At 39.3% G+C, this 26,893-nt stretch overlaps 1 protein-coding gene and 1 long non-coding RNA gene across 3 annotated transcripts in view; one reads left to right on the forward strand and one right to left on the reverse strand.

The window, feature by feature from the left end:
• GMFB (glia maturation factor beta) lies at positions 1-14,038 on the forward strand. 2 transcript variants are annotated; one of them, XM_082450513.1, is made up of 7 exons: positions 1-212; positions 4,563-4,659; positions 5,941-5,990; positions 6,687-6,736; positions 7,224-7,309; positions 8,670-8,743; positions 10,303-14,038. In XM_082450513.1, the coding sequence occupies exons 1-7, from the start codon at positions 210-212 to the stop codon at positions 10,372-10,374; spliced, it is 432 nt and encodes a 143-aa protein (XP_082306639.1). In that variant the 5' UTR covers positions 1-209; the 3' UTR covers positions 10,375-14,038. The 2 variants fall into 2 exon arrangements, with proteins under 2 accessions (XP_082306639.1, XP_082306640.1); XM_082450514.1 differs by having other exon boundaries at positions 27-212; positions 7,227-7,309.
• The window catches only part of LOC309655399, a 23,056-nt gene continuing 7,832 nt past the window's right edge, over positions 11,670-26,893 (reverse strand). The window contains exon 2 of the long non-coding RNA XR_014260815.1: positions 11,670-26,809. This is a non-coding gene — a long non-coding RNA (uncharacterized lncRNA). The remainder of the gene's footprint in view (positions 26,810-26,893) is intronic.

Consider the following 26,893-nt stretch of genomic DNA (forward strand, 5'->3'; position numbering starts at 1 on the left):
CATCCTCCTTGAAGAGCAAGCGGGCGTTCGCGTTTCGGCTAATTTTGAGCCGCGCAGCCCGCCGTCTGCCGTCACGTGCCGGCCTGCCGCTGCCGCGTAGCTTGGTGGGGGCGGCTCTGCCAGGCGCCGGGCAGGAAGGGAGGCGGCCGTCGTGCCATTCTTAAAGGGACCCGAGGGAAGGCGAAAGGCTGCTGACGGCCGGAAGGAAAATGGTGAGTTGCTGCCGGGGAGGGTGGGGGCCGGCCGGAGGGCTGGGCCAGCCCGCTGGGCTTTCCTGTTTGCCAGAACCGGTCTCGGCGGGCAGCTCCCGGGGTGGGTCGGCGGCCGCTTCCGGCCCGGCTGCTAGTGGGTACCCACAGTCTGAGTTTTGGCCTCCGCCCGCGGACGCTGCCGCCTCGCCTAAGAGCAGCATCCTCCTGCCGGGCCCGGGGTCGAACCGCCCAGCGGGCTAGGCGACTAGGGTGCGGCCAGCGGGGGTGGGTGATTCTCACCGGGTCCTTCTGGATGGAGGGCTCTAGCTGCTGCTGCGCTGAAGGGTCGGAGGGGCCGGGGGTCTGGCCCACCCGAGGGCTCCCCCAAACGCCGGCTTTTTCCCCAAGGGCCCGGGCCAGGCCCAAAGGGCCGGCGGACGCCGAGCACTTTCGGCCTGGCCGCCTTTGCGGAGGAGGGCTCGAATTCTGACTCCATTCTCTCGGCCTCGCCTTAGTTTCCTTTTCCTCCTTCCCCTGGCCTGCCTCTAAGGATTTCCCCTTATCCTTGCTTTCTTTGAGTTATGGCAGTTGGAAATCTTTTGACCCAGTGCTTTGGCCCTTGGCCGTAAAGTAACTGTCAAAAGCTTAGTTTTGCGTGGTCTGGGGGTTCTGGCTTCCGTCTCGTATGGGTTCGACCCCGCGCTCAAAAATAAAGTGGAGAATTAAATTAATTGCCCAACGAGGATCTCCTGGATCTTTCCCATCGGGTTTTAAAATATGCTTCTCGTGTCTTTAATTACAAGCAAAACACAAAACTCCCACTGTTCTAGTCTCTGACCTCCCACTCATTGCTCAACCCACTTCCATCGAATAGATCTTGTTTTGGTCACTAAATCGAAGGGACTCACTCTTCAATTCTCATGTTTCCTGACCTTTCATCTGCATTCTGGGTGTTGATCAAGCTCCTCTCTTTGAAGCATTTTCTTCTCTCGTGCCTCCCCCTTGGCTTCTAGGATACAGAACTGGTTTTTCTCCTATGTCGTCTCCTGTTGTTGGTCTGTCTGTGTCCCATGCATTTCTCCTTCCCTGTACATCACAAGTAGGAGTCCTAGGCTCCATCCTAATGCTTCATTTAACATGCTGTATTTTTTTCTCCTTCGTTTCTTACCTACACTCATAGCTTCAATTACCACTTACCTATATGTAGATGACTTGTGAATTTGTAGTGCAGACCTTGCTTCTGAGATCCAGCACAGATATTTATATCCTACTATTTAGTTAACATCCCCTGGGAAGCTTTTCCCCACTTGAGTGCCTCAAAGCCCCCTCAGTTTGTCCAAAATAGAACTCATCTCTTTCCCTCAAACCTGGAGTTCCTCAGTGTTCCTTAACTTAGTGAAAGGTAGCACTGTTTAAGTCTTACACAAGCCAAAAAGCTTAGGAGTCACCTTTTTTACTGATCAACCCCTCCCAGTATTGTCTGTCGCCAGCTCCTTTGTGGTGGTTAAGTGTGGGCTAAAGTCAGGCTGTCTGGCTTGAATCCTGGCTCCCCTAGTTGCGTAACTTTGGGGAATATACTTAACCTCTCTAAATCTTAGTTTCTTGCAAATTGGGCATAATATAATACCCATCTAATGGGATTGTTTTGAGGATGAAGAGAGATCCATGTAAAGTACATAGCACAGTGTTTTCTCATAGCGTTTAATACACGTTAACAATTATTAACAGAATTCACCTACTTCTCTTTATCCTCATCAGTCTGTCTAAGCTACTTTTCATCTCTCACCTGGACTAGCCTTGTCAGTTAACTAGTCTTGGTCTATTCATCCAGGTGCTCTGCCTGTTTCCTGCATGCAATCTGATTACTTTCTCTGTCACCACCTACTTAAAACACCTTAGTGGCTTCCCTTTGCTCATAGGATAGAGACCAAAATACTAAGTATGACCCGCTGGGCCCTATGTGGTCCAGCCCCTGCCAGCCTCCTCTTGTATGTGTTACAGCTCGTTCTCTGTGCTTGAGTCACACTGGCCTTTCGTTATCTTAGATGTGCTGTGCTCACTTTAATCAAAGCGTCTCTACATAGGCAGTTTTTGTCCTTTAGATGCCTTTTTCAGGCAAGTCTCCTGTAACCATGCTGTTGTCCATTAGTCATAAGTTCTCATAGCATCAAGTTTCTGTCCTTTCTAGCTCTTATCCTAGGTACAAACAAGTGTATATTTTTTTACCTGATGATTTTGATGTACATCTGTTTTCTAATAGACTTTATAAGCTCCTTGAGAGGCCCATAGTTTTAATCTATTTATTTTATATCATTGTATCCCTAGCACTTAGCACGTGCTGACACTCATTAAATGTTCATTGTGTGGATTATCCAATAAATGACCACTTGAGTTCAACTCTCCACTTTGTATGTTAATATTTACCATATAGTGTTGTTTTCAGGGTGTTATACTGATTTTTAAATGCTTCTATTGACTGGAAGCATTAGAGTTGGCTGAGCCGTGGTCCTTTTTCTTGTAGGAAGGAATTTTTGGCCTTATTAAGGTATTGGGAGGGGTGAAAAATGAAAAAAAAAAGCAATATAGATTAAATCACAGCATGTTTTTCACTTGGTTTACTATTCTTAGAGTGTCAGGATTGCACAAGCAGCTCTGGGTATCAGAACTGTAAGATAAGACTCGTGACAAATTGCTCTTTGTCTACAAAAATCTAAAGTATTTATTAGTTTCTACTAATGGGTTCTATCTTTGGTTGATGAAAGATTGGAAATTCTAGTTTTCTGATTTATATCTCTTTCTTGAAAGATAGGAAAAAATAGACTAGGCTTGAATACTGCTTTCAGGAAGCTCCATATGACTTAGCATTTCTTTCTCTAAAGGGAAGTAAAAGGATAGACATACAGGACTCCTACAGGAGCCTAATTTATTGGATAATATGTATTGGTGGGATGTACTTTCTAATTGTATAAGTAGCAGATCCTATGGTATATCATAACTTATATGTTACCAGTGTTATGAATTTAAAGGACAACTTAAAATTGATAGCTATTTACTGTTGTAACATATGCTCTTATTTAACCAACACAGTATGAGAAAGCAGGCTCTCATTAAATTTTCCTTTTAACTTAAAATTTGAGGCCTTAATTCTTTCGGATTGTAATGAGACATGTATTTGGCATTGGTCTCAAAACTCTTTTAATTTTCTGAAGAAGTGGGTGGTGGGGGGAGACCCATATATGAAGAGACCAGAGAATGTGGACCTTGTTTGGAACCTGACTCAATCAAACTCACTGTTAAAAAAGAAAAAAAAAATTAAAACAATAGGGAAATTTGAACTTTGAACTCTGCTTGAATAATTCACTGGAATTATTATTAGTTTTTTTTTAGGTGAGATAATGTTATTGTCCTTATGTTTTTAATGGCACATACTGTCATTTTATTAATACATATTAAAATATTTATAGTTAAAATGATTTTGGGCCTTTCCTATATGATGGTCCATGGGGGCAGTATTGAGGGTTTTGGATGAAATAAGATTAGCTATGTGTTGATAATGGTTGAAGCTGAGTGTTAAGCGCATAGGATTTCACTATACTATTCTCTACTTTTGTATGTGTTCAAAGTTTACACATTAAAGAAAAAGATTTCCATCCACATGCTTGCAATCAATAGTGCATTTGTACCAGTAAAAGAAGAGTGCTTTTGATAATTTCCTTGCCAGATTTCTGGAGAAGAGTTTCTAATATTTTTTCATAATTTATAAAAGGTTCTTTGAGTGTTTATATTTGTTTCATCTGGTTTTGCTTTCATAATTCTTAATAGCTCCTTATTTTTTGATCCCTGTAGTCATTTAATTAAGATATAAAATGTAATCGGTCTTTTATGGTTTATTTTTCATACTTTTGCTTCTTTTTATTTTTTCATAGTTGTGAGACTCAAAAATGAACTAAGACCTTATTAACTCTAAGTGTAATAAGATGATTTTCCTGTTCTTGCTGCATAGTGCAAAAATATTATACTTTCTAACAGCAATGATCCTTGACTTTTCCCTTATTCTTCCCTTCCTCTACAGTTCTGATGAAATTCCACATTATTATGTGTCTAGTTCTTTGAGATATTTAGTAGCCAAAGAGAAAGTATACCCTACATGTAAGATGAACAAATGTGTATAATTTAATAATGTAGATACAAAGCTTGGTAGATTTAAAAGCTGTTTAAGTGTTCATGTGTTTCACATTAATACTTTCACATAATTATGACATTTGTAGGTGTCAGTATACCTTCTTAAAAGTATTAGGTTTTATAAGTTTAACATGTACATATGTATATTGAAGTCATGGCATTTGATAACATGATTTTTTTCTTTTCTAGAGTGAGTCTTTGGTAGTTTGTGATGTTGCTGAAGATTTAGTGGAAAAGCTGAGAAAGTTTCGTTTTCGCAAAGAGACGAACAATGCTGCCATTATAAGTAAGCTAAAAGCAATTGTCTCCATTACATGGTCTTAGTTTGGAGTTTGGCTTTATCCTATAGCTACATCGAATAACCTGAACCTTTAGAAAGTTACCTCCTCCAGTTTTAATCCCCCCCCCCACTTTTTAATTCCCCCCCACTTGGTCATTTGTAGTGACCCATTCAACTCCATCCTTTAACTTCTCAGGGGACTAAAAATAGCCTGGCCATTCATCCTCAAACAGACACCTTTGCCTACACCTAAAGTGTTACAGTTCAGCATTGTGTTCAAAGTGATGTGAAGTCTTAATTCAATTCTAGACTTGAACTCTAGTTTCATGGAGAGTACTTTTAAGTGTCACTGACTTTTGACAGTAGAAAGAATGATTTGTATATTGCCTCTTCCACTGTGAAGTGTATGTGATGTTATGCAGATTTCTTTTATATTCTTAGGTAATATTTAATATGTGGGTAGTGATTTAGAAAGATAAAGGAAGGATGAGGGGGTGAGAATGTAAAACTCTGTATACTGTTAACAGAGATGCATCTGGCAGATGTGAATTAATGAGGTGGTAACAGCTTGTTGAATTATGGTTCTTTTACAAACAAATACTACAACGTAGGCATACAGTTCTTAAAAGTGACAATGTGTGTCAGTGCCATTTTGCCACAAAGAGTAAAGCTATTTGAGATCATATTGTGTCTCACAGGATTTACTTTGAAATTAGTGCAAAATAAAAAATTGGATAACTTTTCAGAGTAATGGAAAAGAATACAGGCATAGATTATCTAAACATATTTCAGTTTGGCTATGGGCTCTGTTGCATGTATTTTAATAGAGATATCACTACTATTTGGTAATTCACTTTCTCAGAATACTCATACTGCACCATGAAATCCTGACTCTGGAGAAGCTGGGAATCTGGCGGTTGTTCTGTCCTGACCCTTGGTCCACGTTTTGCTTGCAATTCTAACCACGTGCAATAAACCAATGTCAGTAACAGTGACCTTTTCAGACCTTTTCTTATCATCTAGGAAGTGCATTTGAGTTACGAAGTTCTTCACATACACAGTAAATGTAAGGAGTTGCCATAAAGTTCTAAATTAGCAAATTAGGTGCTGGGAATTCTGGGTAAAAGCTTTTAAATGCTGACTGCTTGTAGAGTCAAGCTTGTGTTTTATGCTTGTGTTTCTTCCTGTTTTAATTTTGGATACCAGAAAAAGGGCTAGGACACTGCAGGTTGGGTAGATCAAGTCACGTTAGAATCACAGTTTACTCATATTATATTTTTATTTTAGTGAAAATTGATAAGGATAAACGCCTGGTGGTGCTGGATGAAGAGCTTGAGGTTTGTTGGATCAGCTAAATATAGTTTTATCATTAAGCAATTATTATTGCCCAAAAAATGTTACATTAGTTACAGTTACTTCTAAAGCGAGTTCTAAACCTTTAGACATGATCATTATGCATGAAAAGCATATGCTAATTGTTGTGTAGTGCATTGTCTTGCTAATATAATCACCTTTCATAAAACATTAATGAAATCCAGGGTAATAAGTAGTAGAAGTTAGGGCTATATGTCTGGTAAAAACTGAATCAACTTTATAACTTGCTTCTAAATTGGTTGGCCAGTAATTAAAAACTAAAGCCCTTTAACCTAAATATTTAGTTTTGTCAAGTTAAGTAACTAATTTAGAGTGAAAAGAAATTAACTTTTTTCCCCTAAATCAGATATTGTTGTTGCTCTGAGGAGTTGGCTTATCTCACTCAGTATTTCCTGACAATTGGAACATGAGCATAGACTACTCTGCCTCTCAGCCCCATGTTTAGTTAATACACAGAGCTAAACTGAGTGGGCTGGAGTAGGCTTTCATCGCACTGAGGTTTTAATAACCTCAGCTTATGTACAATTTAGTAAAATAAAATCTTATGTTATGGTATAAGGTTATGAATTTATACCTATTAGTAGAATAGGTGCTTGGTATATCTCTTAAGAATTTATGGGTAAGAAAATGTTTAAAAGTTGTTTTCTTTATGGTTCCAGGGCATTTCACCAGATGAACTTAAAGATGAACTACCTGAACGACAACCTCGATATCCTTTTCTCATAGTGCTTTAGAAAGATTTGTTTTTTTAAGTGGTCACAATTTTATTTATGAAGTTCATTTGTTCAACTTTTAAAAGACATATTTTACAAAATTTTCTTCTACACCATGATCATGACCAAATTATTCAATAAAATATATGCTCATATTGGAAAAGAACCAAAAAATTAATATTATTTTTAAAAAGTTCCTTTTATTATTACATGTTTATAATAAAAATTGAGAAGGAAAAAATCCATATTAAATCTATACTTTTAATAAATTTATTTGTGAGAGAGTATAAGATGTTATAACTTTTTTGGGGAGCCCATTTATAATTTTGTGGAAAGATAATGAATAATGAAGGTGTGGCCTAAATGGATAGGATAGAAATTTGCCACCCACTAGCTCCCCTGGTGCGTGTTTTCTTTCAGAAATTTGTTGATAAGTACTTGTCTCAAACAGAGCAGTAATTTTAGTTTCCTTAACTTGAGAAAAACCTTCATTGTATATAGTTATAAGTATCAACATGATGATGGAAGAGTTTCATACCCTCTGTGCTTTATTTTCTCCAGTCCTGTTGGTAAGTGAATTTCTTTAAATAGTGCATATTTGGTTCTGATCAAATTAAACCATTTTTATACTAGACATATTTTATGCTCGTTTTAAGGAGGAAAAGTGTTGAATAACCTAAATTGCAGTATATGCGCACGCACATACACACATAAATGCATCCCTAAAAAGAAGTTACTGTAAAGCATCATCTCTTAGAACTTGCTTTTCTTAGGATAGATTCCTAGAAGTGTTGTTAGGTCAAATTGTACAGACGTTTTAAGGAAGTAGAAATGTAATGACATTTTAAAATATCAAAAGTACATTTTCTTCTGTATTTTAATTTTATTTATAAGTATGTGAACTATGTGTATGATTATGATATATATTTGGTGTTTATCTTTAAAATAGTAGTTACGAATGATGTGCCTATAATCTTGAGAATAGTCCCAGAGTAGCTTACATTGGATTTTTTTTTTTAATTCTTTTTAAATTTATTCATTTATTTATTTATTCATTCATTTATGGCTGTGTTGGGTCTTCGTTTCTGTGCGAGGGCTTTCTCTAGTTGCGGCAAGTGGGGGCCACTCTTCATCGCGGTGCGCGGGCCTCTCACTGTAGCGGCCTCTCTTGTTGCGGAGCACAGGCTCCAGACGCGCAGGCTCAGCAATTGTGGCTCACGGGCCTAGTCGCTCCGCGGCATGTGGGATCCTCCCAGACCAGGGCTCGAACCCGTGTCCCCTGCATTGGCAGGCAGATTCTCAACCACTGTGCCACCGGGGAAGCCCTACATTGGATATTAAAATGGCTTATTGGTATTTAAAGTATCCATTATCACCAGAGCTCCCACTGCCACCACCATTCAAGCCCACAATAAAGTTTCTGCTCACTGAACTCCTCCCTGAACTTTATTGTTTGTATCATTTATGTAGCACTTAAAATATACTGCAGTCTATTTTTTAATTAATATGTAAACAGAGCGTAACCTTTTTTCAGAGTCAATCTCCTGACACTACTGACCCAACAACATCCCAAAACCTATATATATTAGGCCTCTGTAAAATTGATCTTGATATTTACCGTCAAAACTAAGTGCTGAAAAGTTTTAAAGTATTTGCAAGGCTCTAAAAGTCAAGATCTGTAGAGATCTAGCCTCATTTATTTTTGCTGACCTAAAGCCTTGTTCATTAGTAATATAGCTGTTTCTCTTTGTGCAGGCAGTATGCAGTGTAAGACTCTCAAAATACAGCCTTTACACATTTAGACGGAAGCTTTTGTAAACTTGATAGCATAGGAGATCCTAAATGTGTCATTTTTATAAAGTAAATAATGAAAACTCATCACTTTTTCAAAATTTAAGTCTCATTTCTACTCTGATCTCTCTCTTCCAGGATGTAAGCCTGAACAACAGATGATGTATGCTGGGAGTAAGAATAAGCTAGTCCAAACAGCTGAACTCACCAAGGTGGTATTTATATTTGATGAACTTGTTGAGACAATTTTTTCCCTTTGTAAATAGAGCAATATCCAAGTAATCTGAAGAGTTAAGTATTTCTTTATGTAGATGAAAGTTATTTAGAACAGAGCAGTAAACTAGAGCTTTTTATTAGTTGGAAATAGAATGATAGAAGTCTTTAACCAAAAGTGTGTTTTTGGAATGAAAATTATAAGTTGATTACAAGAACTCATATTCAAAATATAGGCAGCTTTAGAAAACTACTCAATCTATTGAGAATTTTTCATCTTCCATAATGTAATTTCTAGTAGATAAATGCAGCATTTGAAGCTTCTCTGAGCCCTTTACCATAGACTAAATGAACCAAATTCTGTGCAGGAATTCCATACTATGCAGTTAACTGTATTGTTTCCAAATCTAAAATTAAATTTTTAAGAATATGTATTAGCTTTATTAAGTTAGAACATTCTGTTTCATATGAGACACCTGCTTCAAGATTTAACATGTTCCCATTGTTTTATGGCATTTTTGAAGGTTAAAGGTAAGAGTGGTACTTGCTTTCCAACTTTATTTAACTTCCATGTATTAGTTTGAGTTGAAAAAGTATATACATTTAACGTTTTGACATAGAATTTTACATGACTGGAATGGTATTAAATAATATTTCCTTTCAGGTTTTATTTTAAGGAGAGCATCAGGGTTTTCCCCTTGGGTGCTTAATTATCAACCCAGGTGATGTTTTTACGTGCCCTCTGCTTTTTCCCTTTAGCCCACATGATTGTTATTGATACCACCCACTTATAGACACTACTTACCCTCATGTGTGCCACGGGAACATGCTGGAGTTGCTCTAAGGGGATTGGGTGGTTGGGAAGGAGGTCTGTTAACAGGCTCATGTCTGTTCTAATCCTAGGCACGCCCTAAAGTGCTGGCATTAAGGCATTACAATTTACAAGTTACTTTTACAAATAATCTGATTGAATCCTCAACACAACTCTGTAAGTTGATGGTGAAACTCCTGTTCTTAGCTGGGAAAACTGAGGTTCAGAGGATGAATGACTTGCCTAGGGTTGTATATTAGTACATTTCAGAGCTAGGATTCAAACTTTCATCTGGTCTCAAATCTCATCCTTTCTGCTGTATTACATTGTCTTTTTATAGCCGTTATACTTTGGGCCTGTGTGTGTTCAGATTCTGGCTAGAGATTTGTGGCTGTGGACCACTAATCTGTCCTTATAAAAACAGCTGGTATTTCCTCCACCTGTGGAGGATCAGCACAGGTCCTTCCAGTTCCTAACTGGATTGATTTTAAGTGTGTATACTTGGCTCTCTCTTTTAGTGGGTAATATTTACAAAACTACTCTTTTAGAACATTTGTAGATTTGTGCTTTTAAGAGTTTTGATTTTATGCTGTCTTGATTGCTAGACTTTGGTAACTGAGGCCCTAGCACTTAAAGAAACGTAAAGGTGTATCTAATTTACACAGATTAAGTCATGACCAACATGAAAGGAAGGAGAATTTGGTATTTAATACTCAAATATACAAAATATTTGATTTTTTTCTTAAGGTATTTGAAATAAGAAATACCGAAGACCTAACTGAAGAATGGTTACGTGAGAAACTTGGATTTTTCCACTAATGTGAACTTCTGTGTTTCTAAAGTATTTATGTATTAACCTGACCATACTGGAACCAGACATAAATACTTATTTATGCCTAAAAATGCACTGTTATTTACAGTTTGTTACCTGCAGTAAAGAAAAATTCTTCATTTGTTCAAAGTTTGAACAAAGGGGAAATCATCTTCATAGTAATGAAACTTTGTAAAGTGTTTCCTTATATTTGTAATTGTTAGGTGGACTACTTTCTCTCCAGGGACTTTTTGCACTCTTGTGACTAATTTCTATAACTTACGGTTCAGAATTTGTTACTATTTACAGACACCATTGGAAAGTGGGTATTAGATTGTGATAGACAACAGTTGCCTCCTTTTGACAAATACTGGATATTAGTTTATATATGAAAATAGCATATTATCACTTGTCAAATCTTTGAAATCAATTTGGGATAAAAGACTTGAGTGACCCAATTTTGAGCCATGAATAATAACTTACTATAGTATAATCTGCATTACAAGCATTTTTTCATCAATTCCATGCCTTCTTAATTTTCTATATCCTTTTAATCAAGTCCAGAAACTTTTCATCAATTGCTTGTTCTTAAGGTCTGGAAGTTAGATTTTATAATAAAGTTATGACTATTAGGTTCTCTTCTTATGGAAAATAGCATTTTAGTCTTAGAAATTGATGGATTGTAACTAATTAAAGGCTTCATTCCTGGTTGTGTCATTTCTAGATAGTTTTGAATCTAGGTTAATAACACTTTATTTATAAAGCACCTCTTAATGTTGTCCTGTGAATACTAGTTATTTTACATGTGTTAATACTGTGCCTTTGATTTGTTAGCTTTAAGTTTAGTTTAAGACTTTTACACTGCCAGTATTCCAGATTTGGTGAAATTAATACTTTTGTAAAGGGTCCAAGTAAAACAATTTTCTAATATGTGTATCTGAAATTTGTAATAAAATCAACTTGATATTTTAAAAATTCCAACTATCTACTTGCATTGGTGAATATATGGCAGTTGAGAGTTATAATTTGGGGCATATTTGTGATTAGTTTTGTGCCATAGGAAAAAAAAATGGTTATCTTAAAACCTTGGCCATAGTTAATAACAGTAACACATCAATAGAAATCTCATCTTACATCCTAAATGTGAGAAGATATTCTAAACTGGACACCTGTCTTGTTAGATGATGGCATCCTTGGCATCTTTAAAGCAAGGATTCTGATATATAGTGTACTTTAAAAACATATGAGTAACTGTTTAAGATTATCTTGACATTAACTTGACAAAAGGTCTTGAGACTCTAAAGACTACCCAGATTTGGTGAGTGAATTCTTATGTTAAGAATATCTTAATCATTTCAGAACTAGCAAAGGCTTTTTTTTTTTATGTTGGCGTATCTCCCATTCATATGTGCTTTGCATTTTTTTAAGGTTTCTGTGCCAACTTTAATAAAGAGGTGAAGATAGTTGGAATTTTCACAATGTTGAATCTTCTATTGCAACACTGTTTGGCTTCACTAATCTAAAAAACAGGAAGCAATAGGAAGTTAGTTGGAGATGAGGAAGTGCTAGAGGGGGTATTTGTTTTGGTTAAGGAATGGGAAAGGTTCTTTATTCCAATTTCCAGAGAGAACTTCACCCAGGAAGTTTAAGAATTCTTTAAACAGCTATTTTGATATTGGAGAATAATGCTTATAATTCTGCGGAAATGCAAATGTAATCCAAGTGACTGGACACTTCTTCTAATGTTTTTGAATGAAGGAAATGAGATTTTGTTTCATCAGGCTCACAGCAATAAGAGAATCTAGGGCTGCAAGAATGTATTTTTTAGTGAGGTTCCTTATTTTGTCTTTCACATTTTAGGTGTTTTTTTTGTTGTTGTTTTTTAAATTTAATTGGAAGGTCCTCCATAATGTCAGATAATATTGACCTCCATACACAGAACTCTCAGTTCCCCTGTTCTCTAACAGGGACAAAGAGCTGTGATAAACCATGCTTTTTTGAGCTTGTCTGACTCCTTATCGATAACATATATTTTTGCAAGACAATAGATGAGGTTAGGGGATCAGTAGAACATTTTTTTCACTTCCTTGGTCCTATAGGGAGAGTTATAGATTCCTTGTCCTAGAGTGTTCTCTGTTTTTTGTATATATTTCCCTTTCATCTAACCAAATTTTGCATTGTTCTAAGTATATTTCCTATTTAATCTCTTTTTCTGCCTTCTCCCTAATAGTAACTCCAGATTTTGTAATTCCAGTTTTTACATTCCATTTCTGGTACAGCCATTCCCATTCAGCCTTCAAACTTAATCTTTCCTTTTTGGCAGCAGCTTTTTTCCTGGGAACCTCCTTCATGGTCTTCTAAGTCACCATTAGTTTTGAAATTGTTGGCCTTGTATAAGTTCTGCATAGCATCTAATGTTGTCAAAATAGAACTGACTCGTAATCACAGCATGTTTTTATATGGTTTTTGTGGCAACATAAATGACATATGAAGAAAACTGTTCTCAGGTTACTATGCTGAAATTCCAAAATGTCAAAGAGTTTTGAATAGTATTCACTTTGTTCTGGTATTGAAGCAATTATGTTAGGAAAAAAGTTGTTTGACTGGCTGTTTTTGTTCAATTGACTTCTAAAATAAATGTTCAAATTGTCTATTTCTAAAAAGTTTACTAAATGCCTAGTGCAGTTAAACATACTCTTGTTTAAGAGGGTGTTGCTGAATTTTGTATTGTCATTACTAAATGATCTTTGTAGCAAAACGTCAGCACTTTTCTCTCCCTTTTTGTCTCCTATTTTCAGGAGTTGAACGTAGCCATAAACTGTATCCTGGTCTGACACTTTAAAAATTTTCCAGTTAAAGGAGTTTATTGCCAAATTAAATTTGGCTGTCTTTGTTCCCCACTCATATAGATAGTAAGGAAGGCGTTCTTAAAAATATGTCTGGACTACCTTAAAACACGAGCAATGTCATTAATCCATAATGTGGACTAGTGATGAAAAGATATTTTCATAAGAGTTTCAATGCTGATATTTGGTGGAAGTAGAGAGTAACTCGTAATGTATCAATTCAAATATTCTTAGTACGGTTGCTTTCCCTGTTTGTTCAATAGACTGATAATACTGGAATCTACAGAATTTGAGCCTTTACAACTTATGTGAAGAAGTGTCTCAAACATTTCTGGACGAATCTTATTTTGTATTTCTGGAAAAATGTAACTCTTTTAGGCCACTTAACATCAGTGCTCCCAAGTTGAATATTCTTGAGAAACTTGTTTCTTATTTTGCCATTTGACATCTCAAATCAGTGATCATCTTCCTATGATATTTAAAACAACTACATTAAGGTTGTGATAGAAACTGTGTTTTCTTGCTTTTTGGAGTATAGTTCATACATGTGTAATTACTTGAATATTGTTTGAGATCACTAACATGCCAGGGTAGTTCCCACTGATTTAGGTGGTCCAATGTAATCTCATTCAGGAGGCTTGAAACATTAATGGTTTAGTCTTGTGAATTTTAACAGTTTCCTCTCATCGTTTAACAAAATCAACAGCTGGCACAACTTCTGAAGCTGTGGTTTCAGTCTGTGCGAGTTCGTATTGCATGTTTATTTTGGACAGTCTTCTGTTAAGCATGGTGCTTGTACTGGTTTAAATAAAATGTTAACATGAAAGGACTTCTAGCTTTTCATTGTTTATTCGCCTCCTTTCCCTTTTGGAGTTACTGTTACCTGCCTGGCTCAATTGTGGCATCTGTGTGAACCACACAGATTCAGTTGTTTACTTTATCTGGAAAAACCAAGAGGCAAAGTAAGCAGATCACTTGGCAAAAGTAGGAAGGGGGGAGGGAAAATATAACGAGATTATAAAAATTTCTAAAACTTGGTCTGATACTAAAATGGTTTGTTTGTAGGGGCAGAGGGCATTATTTCAAATGATGAACCCTTGCTTTCAAAGGGAAGACTAAGTTAGAGGGTCTGTGTATTTTGTAAGAAATCAAATTAAATTGAAGGATCTTTTATTGAATATAGTTTATCACCATTTATTAAACGTCCGTTAAAGACCCATTCTGCCTATATCACAGACTACTGTCCGTGGTTTGTGTGTCGTGGGTATCTATTGAATGAATACAAATCAACAGTACTTACATAGTATTTAGACTTTACCATATACTTCTTGTGATTGACTATGTAGTAGTCACAGTTTGTTTACAGTTGTGAAAGGAGCTATTTTTGCCTTCCTAATTCAAGAATCTCACAAGGAGAATTGGCCAGAGGAAACATCTTCCTTATTTCTCAAATTTAGCCATTTAGCTACTCAAACGGCCAGCTCCTAAATTTTTTCACCTTCACTGTCTTTTTGTCCTTTTCAGTTTTCAGCAGCAAAAAGCATTTCTAATCACTTACCCTCAGTGAGGGCCCACTCTCATTTGCATGAGGGCGCACCCTGAGTGGATACTCTCTCCTTGTGGGGTGTATTTTTAGCTATGTTGGGAAGCCAGTTAGATGAAAGATCTTATCGTTGAGCATCAGGGAGTTCTCTCATCCTTTGCTTGAGATCTGCCCCTAGGCTACATGAAAGCTCCCTGCTGAGGTAACCCTCTTTTCCAATTACAGGAAAGAAAAAGCAGAATGTCTAGGTTGCATCCAAAAGCCACCGTGTGGTGCCCTGACAAAGCAGGGGGAAGGCCGTGTGTGTGTGTGTGTGTGTGTGTGTGTGTGTGTATGTGTGTGTGTGTGTGTGTGTGTGTGTGTCACCGAGGGGGGGGGCGGTGGTTTCTAGACACTGTTACCTACACAATTGAGTATAGATTCTGTTACCCTGGAATTAAGTCCTGCAGTATTGTGACCTATTCCTTACCTGTAATGAATGGCGGATCCCAATACACCACAGACCTTTGTTAGGTAGAAATACCCCTGCCACTGCTCCTTGCTGAAGGGGCAAGCCTTTAGGCAGCCATGATTTGTCCCACATGGCTGTACTTTCCTGTCTGCAGCTCCCTCCCCATCATCAGTACACACAGGATCTCTCCCAAGGGCCACCAGCCTCTAAGATGTTGCCTAACTGGTACCAAACACTGAGCTGGGCCAATTGCTTTCCCAGTGTCAGTCTTGTTACTTTATAAAGAGGTACAATTCAATTATAGTTCAATTCCTGATATTGGGACGATGATCTCATTCTCTTGAATGAGGCCATTAGCAGTGGGAGCTGAACTTGGAAGAACGCTATTAGATGGAGAAGAGGCCAAGTGCAACCTACAGAGCAGAGGGAAAGAAGATGGCAGCTGGGGAGGTATAGAATGAAGCAGGTGTGCAGTGAGCAGCTGAATCATGTTAAAGATGGAGCCCTGAATTGAAGGGCCACCCTCCTGGCTTCTAGGTTCCTAGAGCCTCCTTTGATCCAGGGCCACTCTTCAGAGTCCCCCTCTTCCTGAGGCCTGGTTGGTTGGTCAGCTTTTTCTGGGTTCCTCTGCGTGTCTATCCTTACTAGAAACCCTCCCTCCATTACTTAAGTCAATATGGACATGTCTGTTCACTTGCATAAAGTACCTAACCCCAGTGCTACCTCTGGTTTCATCTGCCCCTATTCCCTACATTTACACTATCTCCAGCCCAGCTTTTATACAAACATGCCCTGGCCCTATCCCCCACCAACAGAAACACCTTTTCCCCAAGCTGCTGCCGCCTGCCAAAATCAGTGATCTTCAAAAAGCATCTCAAATGCCATGTAAACCATGAAGTCTGCTGTTTGTTGGACTAAATATAGCATCTTCTTAAAACACACACACACACACACACACACACACACACACAAACTTTAACGGCCAGGAGCCCATTGCCCAGGTGCACCCTCAGGACAAAACAACCCCCCCCCCCCCACTGCCGGCAGTCCCCACGGGGCCAGTTCCTTCCAGCCCTGTGGCTGTCTCCATCCCTTGAGACCTGGTAACTGGCTCTGACAGAAACAATCTCTGCTTGATGGCACTATGGCTCCATAAATGCCAACTAAGCGCCTAACTCTAAGCAAAAGGTAGAAAAGGTCTACCACTCCGAGAAATCCAGTGCCATTTTTGGTTATCTCTTTTCTTGTCTCTGGAGGAATTCTCTGGCTCCATAGCTTTTCTGGTCGGTCTTAAGAATTATGGAATTATGCGCAGTTTTTCAGGTAATACAAATTCCAGTCTAGTCTAATGTCAGAACTTCAACATCTTACTTTCTTTAAAGCTCCCTCCCTCCCATCTCCCTTTCCTCTACTCCACCTCCTTCAAGCTTGTTCCAGGCTGGGAAACCCACCGTGTGACGTGGGGTGTGGCCTGTCCCGCATTATTGCCCTGCTTTGCTCCTCCATTCTCTAGTTGTCTTTGGGCCCTTAGGGATTGGAGGAAAGGGGCAACATAAGGGAGCAGGAAAAGACTTATTAACCTGGTACAGATGTAACCTGGAGTTGGTGCCCTCTGGCGTGGCCAGTGTCAAATACCAACTCTTTTCCCCCATGGAATGATTTCATGGGTTCCTTGCCAATTCCCCCAGTGGGGGCTTTGGCTGCAAGACCCTTGACTCAGGTCATGCCCCCTATGGCTGGTGACTTTACAACCATCCCTCCCAGGTCTTGGCTTCTAGCAGTCAACTCTGTTACCCTCCCTTTGTTTCTCCAGTCTGGCATTTTGAGCAGGGCCTGCAAGAAACACGTGTCTTTGCCTTGCTGCCGTCAGGGACGGTACAACTCTCTCGTTCTGCCATCTAGATCTAGCCCTGCATACCTCTCTGATCTCATTTTGTCCTATTCTAGCCCACTACACCTGAGCCAAGCTGCCTTATTTTTGTTCCTCCAACAGCAAGCTCAGTCTTTCTCACTAGCTGTAGCTTCTTCCTGGGAAGATTGCCCACTCTCCCCTCTGCACACCCCTCATCCCATGCCCTGCAATATTCCTGTGGCTGGCTCCTTTATTCTGAACTGAGCTTAAATGGTGCCGCTCAGAGGCTTTCCTATCATCTTTCCTAAGGTGGCAACACATTGATCCTCACATCCCATCTGTTCTCATTCTCTGCGTAGCTCTTAACCACCATCTGATATTTTTCTAATTTATGTAACTGGTCTGATGAAGGATTCTCAAATGGAATATTATAACAAATTTTTGGTTGTTTTTTTAAAAACTGTTACCTCTGTTCCTTGTCAAGCCTCTCTTTTTCCCTCTGGTTAGAAAGCTTCCTTAATGATATATTTCCATAACACGTCAGTCGCTTAGTTGTTAAAAGTGCCTTTTCTGTTACTAAGATTCAGTTCTGTTCCTCTTAAAAATTCCGTCTCAGATTTGATTCAAATGTTTTCTCCCCATCAGCACAGGCTAAACTTGTGGCTGGCGGTGGTGGGGAGCTCCCGTCCTCAGTCCCCTTGCACTGCCGCTCTCACTTATCCCCCTGGCGTGGGGATGGGGAAGAAGGACCAGGAAAGATGTTAGCTAATGCACCTGCCCAGGGCAAGCTGACTCTGTTCTCCTGGAGGGGTTTCTTTCTTTGAGCATCCATCCCGTGCTGCTGGTGAGTAGGTTACTTGCTTCTGGATGTCATTGCTTCTTTAACACCAACTGGCTGTGGTTCCAAGAGTGGGACAAGTATTCAAACAATGATTCTTTCCTAGGGGTCATCTTTCAGATTTTTAGATGTCTTTTGGGGGTTTCTTCATGATTACTTTTTCTACAAATTTTGTTTTACTGGATTAATAAATATCATTTCCCCCCATTTTCTTAGTTTTTAATGTATTCATTGCTATTTTTTGCCCAAATACCCCAAGAGATTAATAAAATGCCTAGAGCAATTCTTCCCAATACTTCAGCACATAGGAAAAGGTGTCAGTTCCCTTTTTCTCCTTGGTGCCCTACTTCCCTGCCTCCCATCTTCCCTCTAAATCTGCACACACACTGGATGCTCTATAGGTATGAAGCCAGATGTCATCCTGAAGTTTCCCCCTCTTTCTCCTTAGTTGGAGCCCCTCGGTTTGATCCCATGTGTTCCCTGTCTTGTTAACTCATTACGTTGAGGCTCATGGCACATGGGAGGAGAGTTTTTGTGTTTCTGAAAATGTTTTTCCTCCATACTCACAGTTAATCTGTGGTTTGGCTGGTGTGCCAGATATTTTTGGTTTGCTTCTCCAGACCCACTCTCTTCCCTTCTCCACCCTTGTCTCTGCCCTCAAGGAGGCTGATGTTTAGAAACTATATCAACTGGCTCCTTTGCCTTCTGGTTTCTTTTTGATTTCAGCCAATCTCTAAGAAGGATAGGGGGTGAGGAGAGGGTATTTATTCCCTCCATCACTCCATTAGGGCTTCCTCCACAGGCTATGGCCCTCCACTGAAAGTCATTCCTGCACTCAAGGTAGTTCTCTCTACATGATCTGCTTTTTCTGAATCCTGGTAACCCCCACCTCCTCTTCATCCTTGGGCCTGGTGATGGGAACAGCAAAGCTCTGAGGACTCCAGCATCCCTTCCCACTCTTTAGTAATAGCCCTTTTTCAAAACCCCCTCAAATTATGTGAATTTAGAGTGCCATCTCTTTTCTGGGTATTAAATTCTAGGATGGAAATCAATTTCCCTCAGAATTTTAAGGTCATTGCTCCTCCACCTTCTACCTTCAATGTGCTGTTAAGAAGTCTGATGCCTGTTGGACTCCAATTCTTTCATAAATTACATTTTTCTCCTCTCAGGAAGCTTTTGGGATCTTCTTATTTCTGGTGTTGTGAAATGTCTCTGTGATGAGACTTGGTATGGATCTGGTTTCATTCATTGTGCTAGATATCTGATGGACCATTTGAATCTGGAGATTCATATTCTTCAGTTTGAGAAAAATTATTTCCCATTATTTATTTGGTACAAATTAGGTACAGGCTTAATTTATATGATACGTACACAATCATAGTTGCCAGCAATATTTGTATTTGTATACATATTGATATTTTCTCTTTAAACCTGTTTTCTATTCTAGAGAAGAATCTCCAAACAAAATCTCACCATGACTTACTTTCAGTACTAGCTCTTCATGTAGTTTGTAGATATGAGCTTTTATTTTATTTTATTTATTTACTTTTTGGGTGCATTGGGTCTTCTCTGGGTGCGCGGGCTTTCTCTAGTTGCGGTGTGCGGGGGCTACTCTTCGTTGCGATGCACGGGCTTCTCACTGTGGTGGCTTCTCTTGTTGCGGAGCATGGGCTCTAGGCATGTGGGCTTCAGTAGTTGTGGCACGTGGGCTCAGTAGTCGTGGCTCACGGGCTCTAGAGCACAGGCTCAGTAGTTGTGGCACACGGGCTTAGTTGCTCCGTGGCATGTGGGATCTTCCCAGACCAGGGATCAAACCCATGTTCCCTGCATTGGCAGGCGGATTCTTAACCACTGCACCAGCAGGGAAGTCCCTAGATATGAGCTTTTAAATTGTGAATGTTCTGTTCTGTGTGGCATGTTTTACTTATATAGATGTAATAGGAGGTGTTGATTAATAGGAGGTTGTTGTCCTTGCTCTATGATCAACTAAACTAGAGCTATAAGACTAAAAATGCCAAAGGGTTAACTTCTATCTGGAGATTTCCTAAAAGGTGGCAAGGCTATTCTAATGCTTTCTTTCTCCCTTGAATTGCCCTTATCATCTCATGTAAGCCCAGGAACCAAGGATTGGTGGCTCTTCTCCAGTTTCATCTGCATTATCTCTTAACGTGCAAGTACCTCTCTTTTTCTGAGATCTCCAAAGTTTGCCATTGTTCCCAGGCTGCCTGGAAGTGATATCCTTGACCACCTGTAAACCTGGAACCCTGTAAGTCTAGAACAAACTCCAGATCAGTTCCCAGTGAGGAATATGAAGTGGATTCCATATTCCCATTAAAAGATAAACAGAGGCACGTTAAAATTGACAAGAGTTTATTTGAGCAAACGGTGATTCAAATCAGGCAGCATGAAACTGGAAGTGATTAGGAGCTTTCTAAGGGAAAGGCTTTTATAGAATAGAGGCTGAAGCAAAGCAAGGAAATTATTTGACTGGTTATACGTACTTAAGCAGTTGCCTTATTTGGAAGAGCCTAGCTGACTGTTTGAGACTGGTTGTTCTAGCCAGAGCAATTAGGCAAGAAAAAGAAATAAAAGGCATCCAAATTGGAAAGGAAGAAGTAAAATTGTCTCTGTTTGCAGATGATATGAACTTAAACATAGAAAACCCTAAAGACTCTACAAAAAAACTGTTAGAACTAATGAAGGAATTCAGTAAAATTGCAGGATACAAAACCAAGATACAAAATTCAGTTGCATTTCAATTCACTAAAAATAAATTATCTAAAAAAAAAACAACAACCCCATTTACAGTAGCATCAAAAACAATAAAATACTTAGGAATAAATTTAACCAAGGGGGTAAAAGAGCTGTCCACTGAAAACTATTAAGACATTGATGAAAGAAACTGAAGAAGACACAAGTAAGTGGAAACATATCCCATGTTCATGGATCAGAGGAATTAATATTGTTAAAATGTCCATACTACCCAAAGACATCTATGGATTTAATGCAATCTCTATCAAAATTCCAATGGTATTTTTCATAGAAATAGAAATAAAAACAATCCTGAAACTCATATAGAACTACAGAAGACTCCAAAGAGCCAAAGCAATCCTGAGAAAGAAGAACAAAGTTGGTGGCATCACATTCCTTATTTCAAACTTTATCACTAAGCCATAGTATTCAAAATAGTATAGTACCAGCATAAAAACAGACACATAGACCAATGGAACAGAATCAAGAGCCCAGAAATAAACCCATGCATATATAGTCAACTAATATTTGACAAGAGGGCCAAAAATACTCAGTGAGGACAGGATAGTTTCTTCAATAAATGGTGTTGGGAAAACTGGATATTCACATGCAGAAGAATGAAATTGGACCCCTATCTTACACCACTCACAAAATTAACTCAAAATGGATTAAAGACTTAAATGTAAGACCTGAAACTATAAAACTCCTAGAAGAAAACATAGAGAAAAAGCTCCTTGACATTGGCTCTTGGCAACAATTTTTTGGATATGGCACCAAAAGTGCAAGCAACAAAAGCAAAAATAAACAAGAGGAACTACATCAAGCGAAAAGCTTCTGCACAGCAAAAGAAACAATCAGCAAAATGAAATGGCAACCTACAGAATGGGAGAAAATATTTGCAAACCATCGATCTGAGAAGGGATTAATAACCAATATATATATTAATAACCAATATAAGGAACTCATACAACTCAGTAGCAAAAAACCTCAAACAATTCTATTAAAAATTGGGCAAAGGACTTGAAAGACATTTCTCCAAAGAAGACACACAAATGGCCAATAGGTACAAGAAAAGATGCTCAACATTACTAATCATCTGGTAAGTGTAGATCAAAACCACAATGAGATATGACCTTGTACCTGTTAGAATGGCTATCATCAAAAAGACAGAGATAACAAGCATTGTCAAGGAAGTGGAAAAAAGGGAACCCTTGTGTAGTGGTGGTGGAAATGTAAATGGGTATAGCTACTATGGAAAACAGTATGGAGGTTCCTCAAAAAATTAAAAGTAGAACTACTGTAAGATTCAGCAATCCTACTTCTGTGTATTTATCCAAAGGGAATGAAATTACTTTCCTAAAGAGATATCTACATCCCCATGTTCATTGCAGCATTATTTATAATAGCCAAGACATGGAAACCACCTAAGTGTCCATTGATGGATGAATGGATAAAGAAAATGTCACACACACAAACACACACACAGAGTAATATTATTCAGCCATAAAAAAGAAGGAAATTCTATCTTTTGCAACAATATGAATGGACCTTGAGGGCATTATGCTAAGTGAAGCAAGTCAGACAGAGAAAGACAAATACTGTATGATCTCACTTATGTGTGGAATCTACAACAGCTGAATTCATAGAAATAGAGAGTAGAAAGTTAGTTGCCAAGGGCTGGGGGTGGGGTGGTGGTGGGGGGAACGGGGAGATGCTGATCAAAGGATACCAGCTACCAGCTATAAGATGACTAAGTTCTGGGGATCTAATGTACAGCACGGTGACTGTAATTAACAGTACTGTATTATGTACTTGAATGTTTTGATATATTGTTGTACTGTTAAGAGAGTAAATCTTAAATGTTATCACCACACCAAAAAAATGGTAATTATGTGAGGTGATAAAGGTGTTAACTAACCTTACTGTGATAATCACTTTGCAATGTATGTGTATCAAATCATCATGTTGTACACCTTAAACTTACATATAAGTCAATAATATCTCAATAAAGCTGGAAAAAGCATTTTAATATATATTAGTTTCCTTTCAATCATTTCCCATGTATTTTAAAAAGATAATTGTATATGGTATGTATCCAATTTCATGAGTAATGTAATTATACATTCTCCATTTAAAAAGGAACTATTTATAAACATAATTAGATAATTTTATAATATTTTTCTGAGTGCATATGTCACGGTTTACATAACAATTCTTTTATTGTTGGGTATTTTGGTGGTTTCCAATACTGTTGCTAGAGATATTTTTGTGCAAAAGGCTTTTCCATGTTTTGGATTATTTTCAACAGGGTTATTATACTGAGAAGCTATGGACAAGGGAGCCTTGCTGATAGCTAATACTTTCATTTATTTAAAGTACTACCTAATTTGATTTACCAAAATGGTAATCTTTATTTTTAAATTGGCTTTTTCTTTGATACTAGAGTTTATTTTCTCATATGTTTGTTAACCAACTACAACTGTAAACTGTGTGATCCTACCCTTTGTCCATTTATCAACTGGGGGTTTTAGAGTTCATTTTTAGAGAGTTTTCAGTGTACTTATTCATCCTTTGTCTTTTTTTTTTAAACTGAGAGTATTTCAGTTTTCTTCTTTATTTTGGTGTTTTTCTATATATTGAAATTTTTATTTATTTTGTAATTGACTCTGTTGATTGGGTGGGTTTCTGTGTGTGTGTGTGTAAGATGTAACAGATTGGTTTTAGTTTAAAAAGTACACCCACGCCCGGAGATCTGACAGTGCTATGCGTTCTTTTATTTTAAATGGCTAACCTTGAATTTACCTAATTATATGGTATCAAGAGAGAATTTAAATTATTAATATACCTCGACAAAGGTTTTAACATCATGAAAAATATTTTTTCCAATAATTTGGGATGCCTTCTTTAAAAAGCATTCAATTATTGTGTGGAATTGGGTCTTTTTCTGGAATAATTATTCTAAGATATTGATATGTTTGTTGATTTTTGTGCCTCAATCATACTTATAATTATTACTGCTTTGTAAAATGTTTTCAAATCTCATAAAGCTAATTTCTTTTCATCTTCCTTTGTTTTCAAATATTTATTTGGTATTTTCAAGTATTCTTTAAGGTGAGTTTTAAAATAATGTTCAAAATCTCATTTTGATTACAATCATGGTAACATAAATTAATTTGGGAGAAAATGACATCGTTTTAAACTTCAATCAGGGAAACTCTTTCAGTTAGTTCTTTTATTTTTCTCAGTGAAGTGGTATCAAATTTTTTTTTTTTCCATATTTGTGGCACACATTCCTTGTTGAAGCTGCTGGGTATTCATTTTAATCCATCTCTAGTCATGGGATTAATCGTGAGATTCCTCCCAACTGCTCCCAGTCAGAAGTACCTGACCCAGGGATGGTTGAAGAGGGGAGTGTCATTGAGACTGGAATATGGCCCAGGAACTGGAAGCACCTAGCTCGACCTGCAAGACTGAATTTTCTGGTTTTCACGTCAAATGCAGAAGTTTTGTTGATCCTCTTCCATTAGGGTAATAAAGCACTTCTCTGCCTATTCCACTGTTGCTGCAGTTGAACTGCCTGACCATGGACTCTATTAGCCTTTTCTCAATCTCACCACTTCAGCTTGCTCGAAACCAGTTAGACGTCCCTTTACTCATGGATCATCTTAGTCCTTCCTGCCTCATAGCCACTCTCATTATGAATTCAGATTCAGTTCCTATTACAACCTTTTTGGCCTGGGGGTGGTAGCGGCTCCTGGCTATTTCCGGCTGCAGTGTACTGCACGCCCCCTTGTTAGTTTCCTTCAGCCCTGCCCACAGCACTGCAAACAGCCCAGTGCACTGCAACGTGGTGCGTGTCCAAGCTGACACCTGCCCCGGCCTGGCCTGGCCAGGATGCGGCCCAGCTTCCAAAGGAGAGTCCTTATAATCTTGGATGTGAGAGGTGGAATCTCGTTACTGTTCTACTCACCTGGGGCTCTCTCTGAGAAACAAATGGAGCTGGTGCAATAGAACTGGAGGAAAATGAGTTCTTTTAAAGTTGTAAACTTGGGACTTCCCTGGTGGCGCAGTGGTTAAGAATCGCCTGCCAATGCAGGGGACACAGGTTCGAGCCATGGTCCGGGAAGATCCCACATGCCGCAGAGCAACTAAGCCTGTGCGCCACAACTACTGAGCCTGCACTCTAGATCCCATGAGCCACAACTACTGAGCCTGCATGCCACAACTACTGAGCCCACGTGCCACAACTACTGAAGCCCACGCACCTAGAGCATGTGCTCTGCAACAAGAGAAGCCACTGCAATGAGAAGCCCACGCACCACAATGAAGAGTAGCCCCCGCTCTCCACAGCTAGATAAAGCCCACGCACAGCAGCGAAGACCCAATGCAGCCAAAAAAAAAAAAAAAAAAGAACTCCTGTGGAAGAGTCTCAGAGAAAACCCCCAAATATTATGCTGAGCCCAAACAGCCAGACACAAAGAATACATATCACAGGATTCCATTTAATGAAGTTCAAGAACAGATGAAGCTAATCTGTGTTACTAGGAAGCAGGACGGTAGTTGCCTATGGGGGTGGGCCATGAGGGGACTTTGTGGGGTGATGGCCAAGTTCTCTATCTTGTTTGCGGGTCGTTGTTACATGCGTGCGTGCATGTACTGAAACTCCTTATACACTTAAGATCTGTGTTTTTCACCATTTAAAAATTTTACCTTCATGTGACTTTATAAAAAAAAGGCACACATTAAAAAAAGAATACCAGTAAAGAGATATTTTGCACACATGAGATTGTTGAGTCATTTTTGTACATTGATTCCTCTCCTAATGGTTGTATAACAGGCACTCCTAGGGCAAAGGGCAAGGTGGATAACACAGCCACCTGATGTGAGAAACCACATCCTGCTGGACAGCCTGATGCTATTTGTATATAGGGACTTCCCTGGCGGTCCAGTGGTTAAGACTCCGGGCTTCCACTGCAGGGGGTGTGGGTTGGCTCCCTGGTCGGGGAACTAAGATATGGAGCAGTCACACACACACACACAAAAATTGTATGCAGCCTTAACCCAATGATTTAGAAATGTATGTGGTAAACAGAAAATAACACGAACAGCCATCAGCTCTGCCCCATACAGAGCAGCTGGAAGTCAGACATCACTCTGGAAGGCAGGAGCTGCCTTTCGCTAAAACTCTGGGCCGGGGAAGGGCTCCTCCTTGAAGCACATGGGATGAGGGTCATGAACCCTTGAACAAACTCTGAACTCTGCCAACAAGAAAGAAGTGGGAGTGGCTTGAGGGTCAACCAATACTTTCTGCTATACCTCCCATTCTTCTCAGCTCCACGGCTATTCTTTCCAAGGCTTACATCTCAGACACATGTCCAGATCCATGTGCCACCTGCAATCACCGGGTGAAATTGATTTTCCCCCAGATATGCAAACCTCTTCTGGAATATTGGGGACCTCTGGCCTACCATTTTCTGTACTCATTACTCAACGTAAGGGCCCAGGTCCTCCCAAAACATCATAGGTTCCTTATGGTGTATGTCATCTGGATGACATGTTTCCCTCTTGTGGGAGACCTTGAGTTGGTTGAGGAAAAATTCACAGTAGTGTTGGGACTCTCCCTTTATGTTACCACCGTGTCTTTGAGGAGCCTATTCATTCCCTCTCCAGGAGAGGGTGCGTGGTTTACGAGCCTCCTGGGCCAAAGAAGGAGGAACGTCTCCTCGGCAGGGACCGAATGTGGTGCCGAGCGGAGTGGTGAGCGTCACTCCCACTTGGAAGATAGATGTGTGAAGACGACCTGCTGTCGAATGGCAGTTCTCAACAGACACCAACGGAAAGGCAAATTGAGCTCAGCTGCCAGGCGCTAGCTGGAGCTTGGCAAGGCGGTGCTGGTTCCCAGGGAAGTTTGCAGCTTGCTTGAGCTCACATTCTCCTGACTGCTCAGTGCCTCCTCTTCCCTCTTCCTCAGCACTGGCTTTCTTCATCTAGTCTAAGGGGCTGGAAAGTTCTCTCAGGTGTGTATCTGAACTTTTTGGATCCAATTCTTAGACTACATGCTTTGTATTTGTGGGCTTTGTTTTCCAGCTCTCTGGTGGCTGACCTCCGCCTAGCTGTCTGGGCTGAGGGCATGGGAGTAGAGGCAAACTGATGGAAAGACAACTTGAACAAAGGAAATTTGGGTGGGGGAAGAAGAGATGGGGGGGAGAGGGAGTGAGTGAGCGAGCATAGGATTAATCTTTCTTT

The sequence above is a fragment of the Balaenoptera physalus genome (assembly GCF_965194825.1).
Source record: "Balaenoptera physalus genome assembly, chromosome: 2".
Taxonomy (NCBI): Eukaryota; Metazoa; Chordata; class Mammalia; order Artiodactyla; family Balaenopteridae; genus Balaenoptera; species Balaenoptera physalus.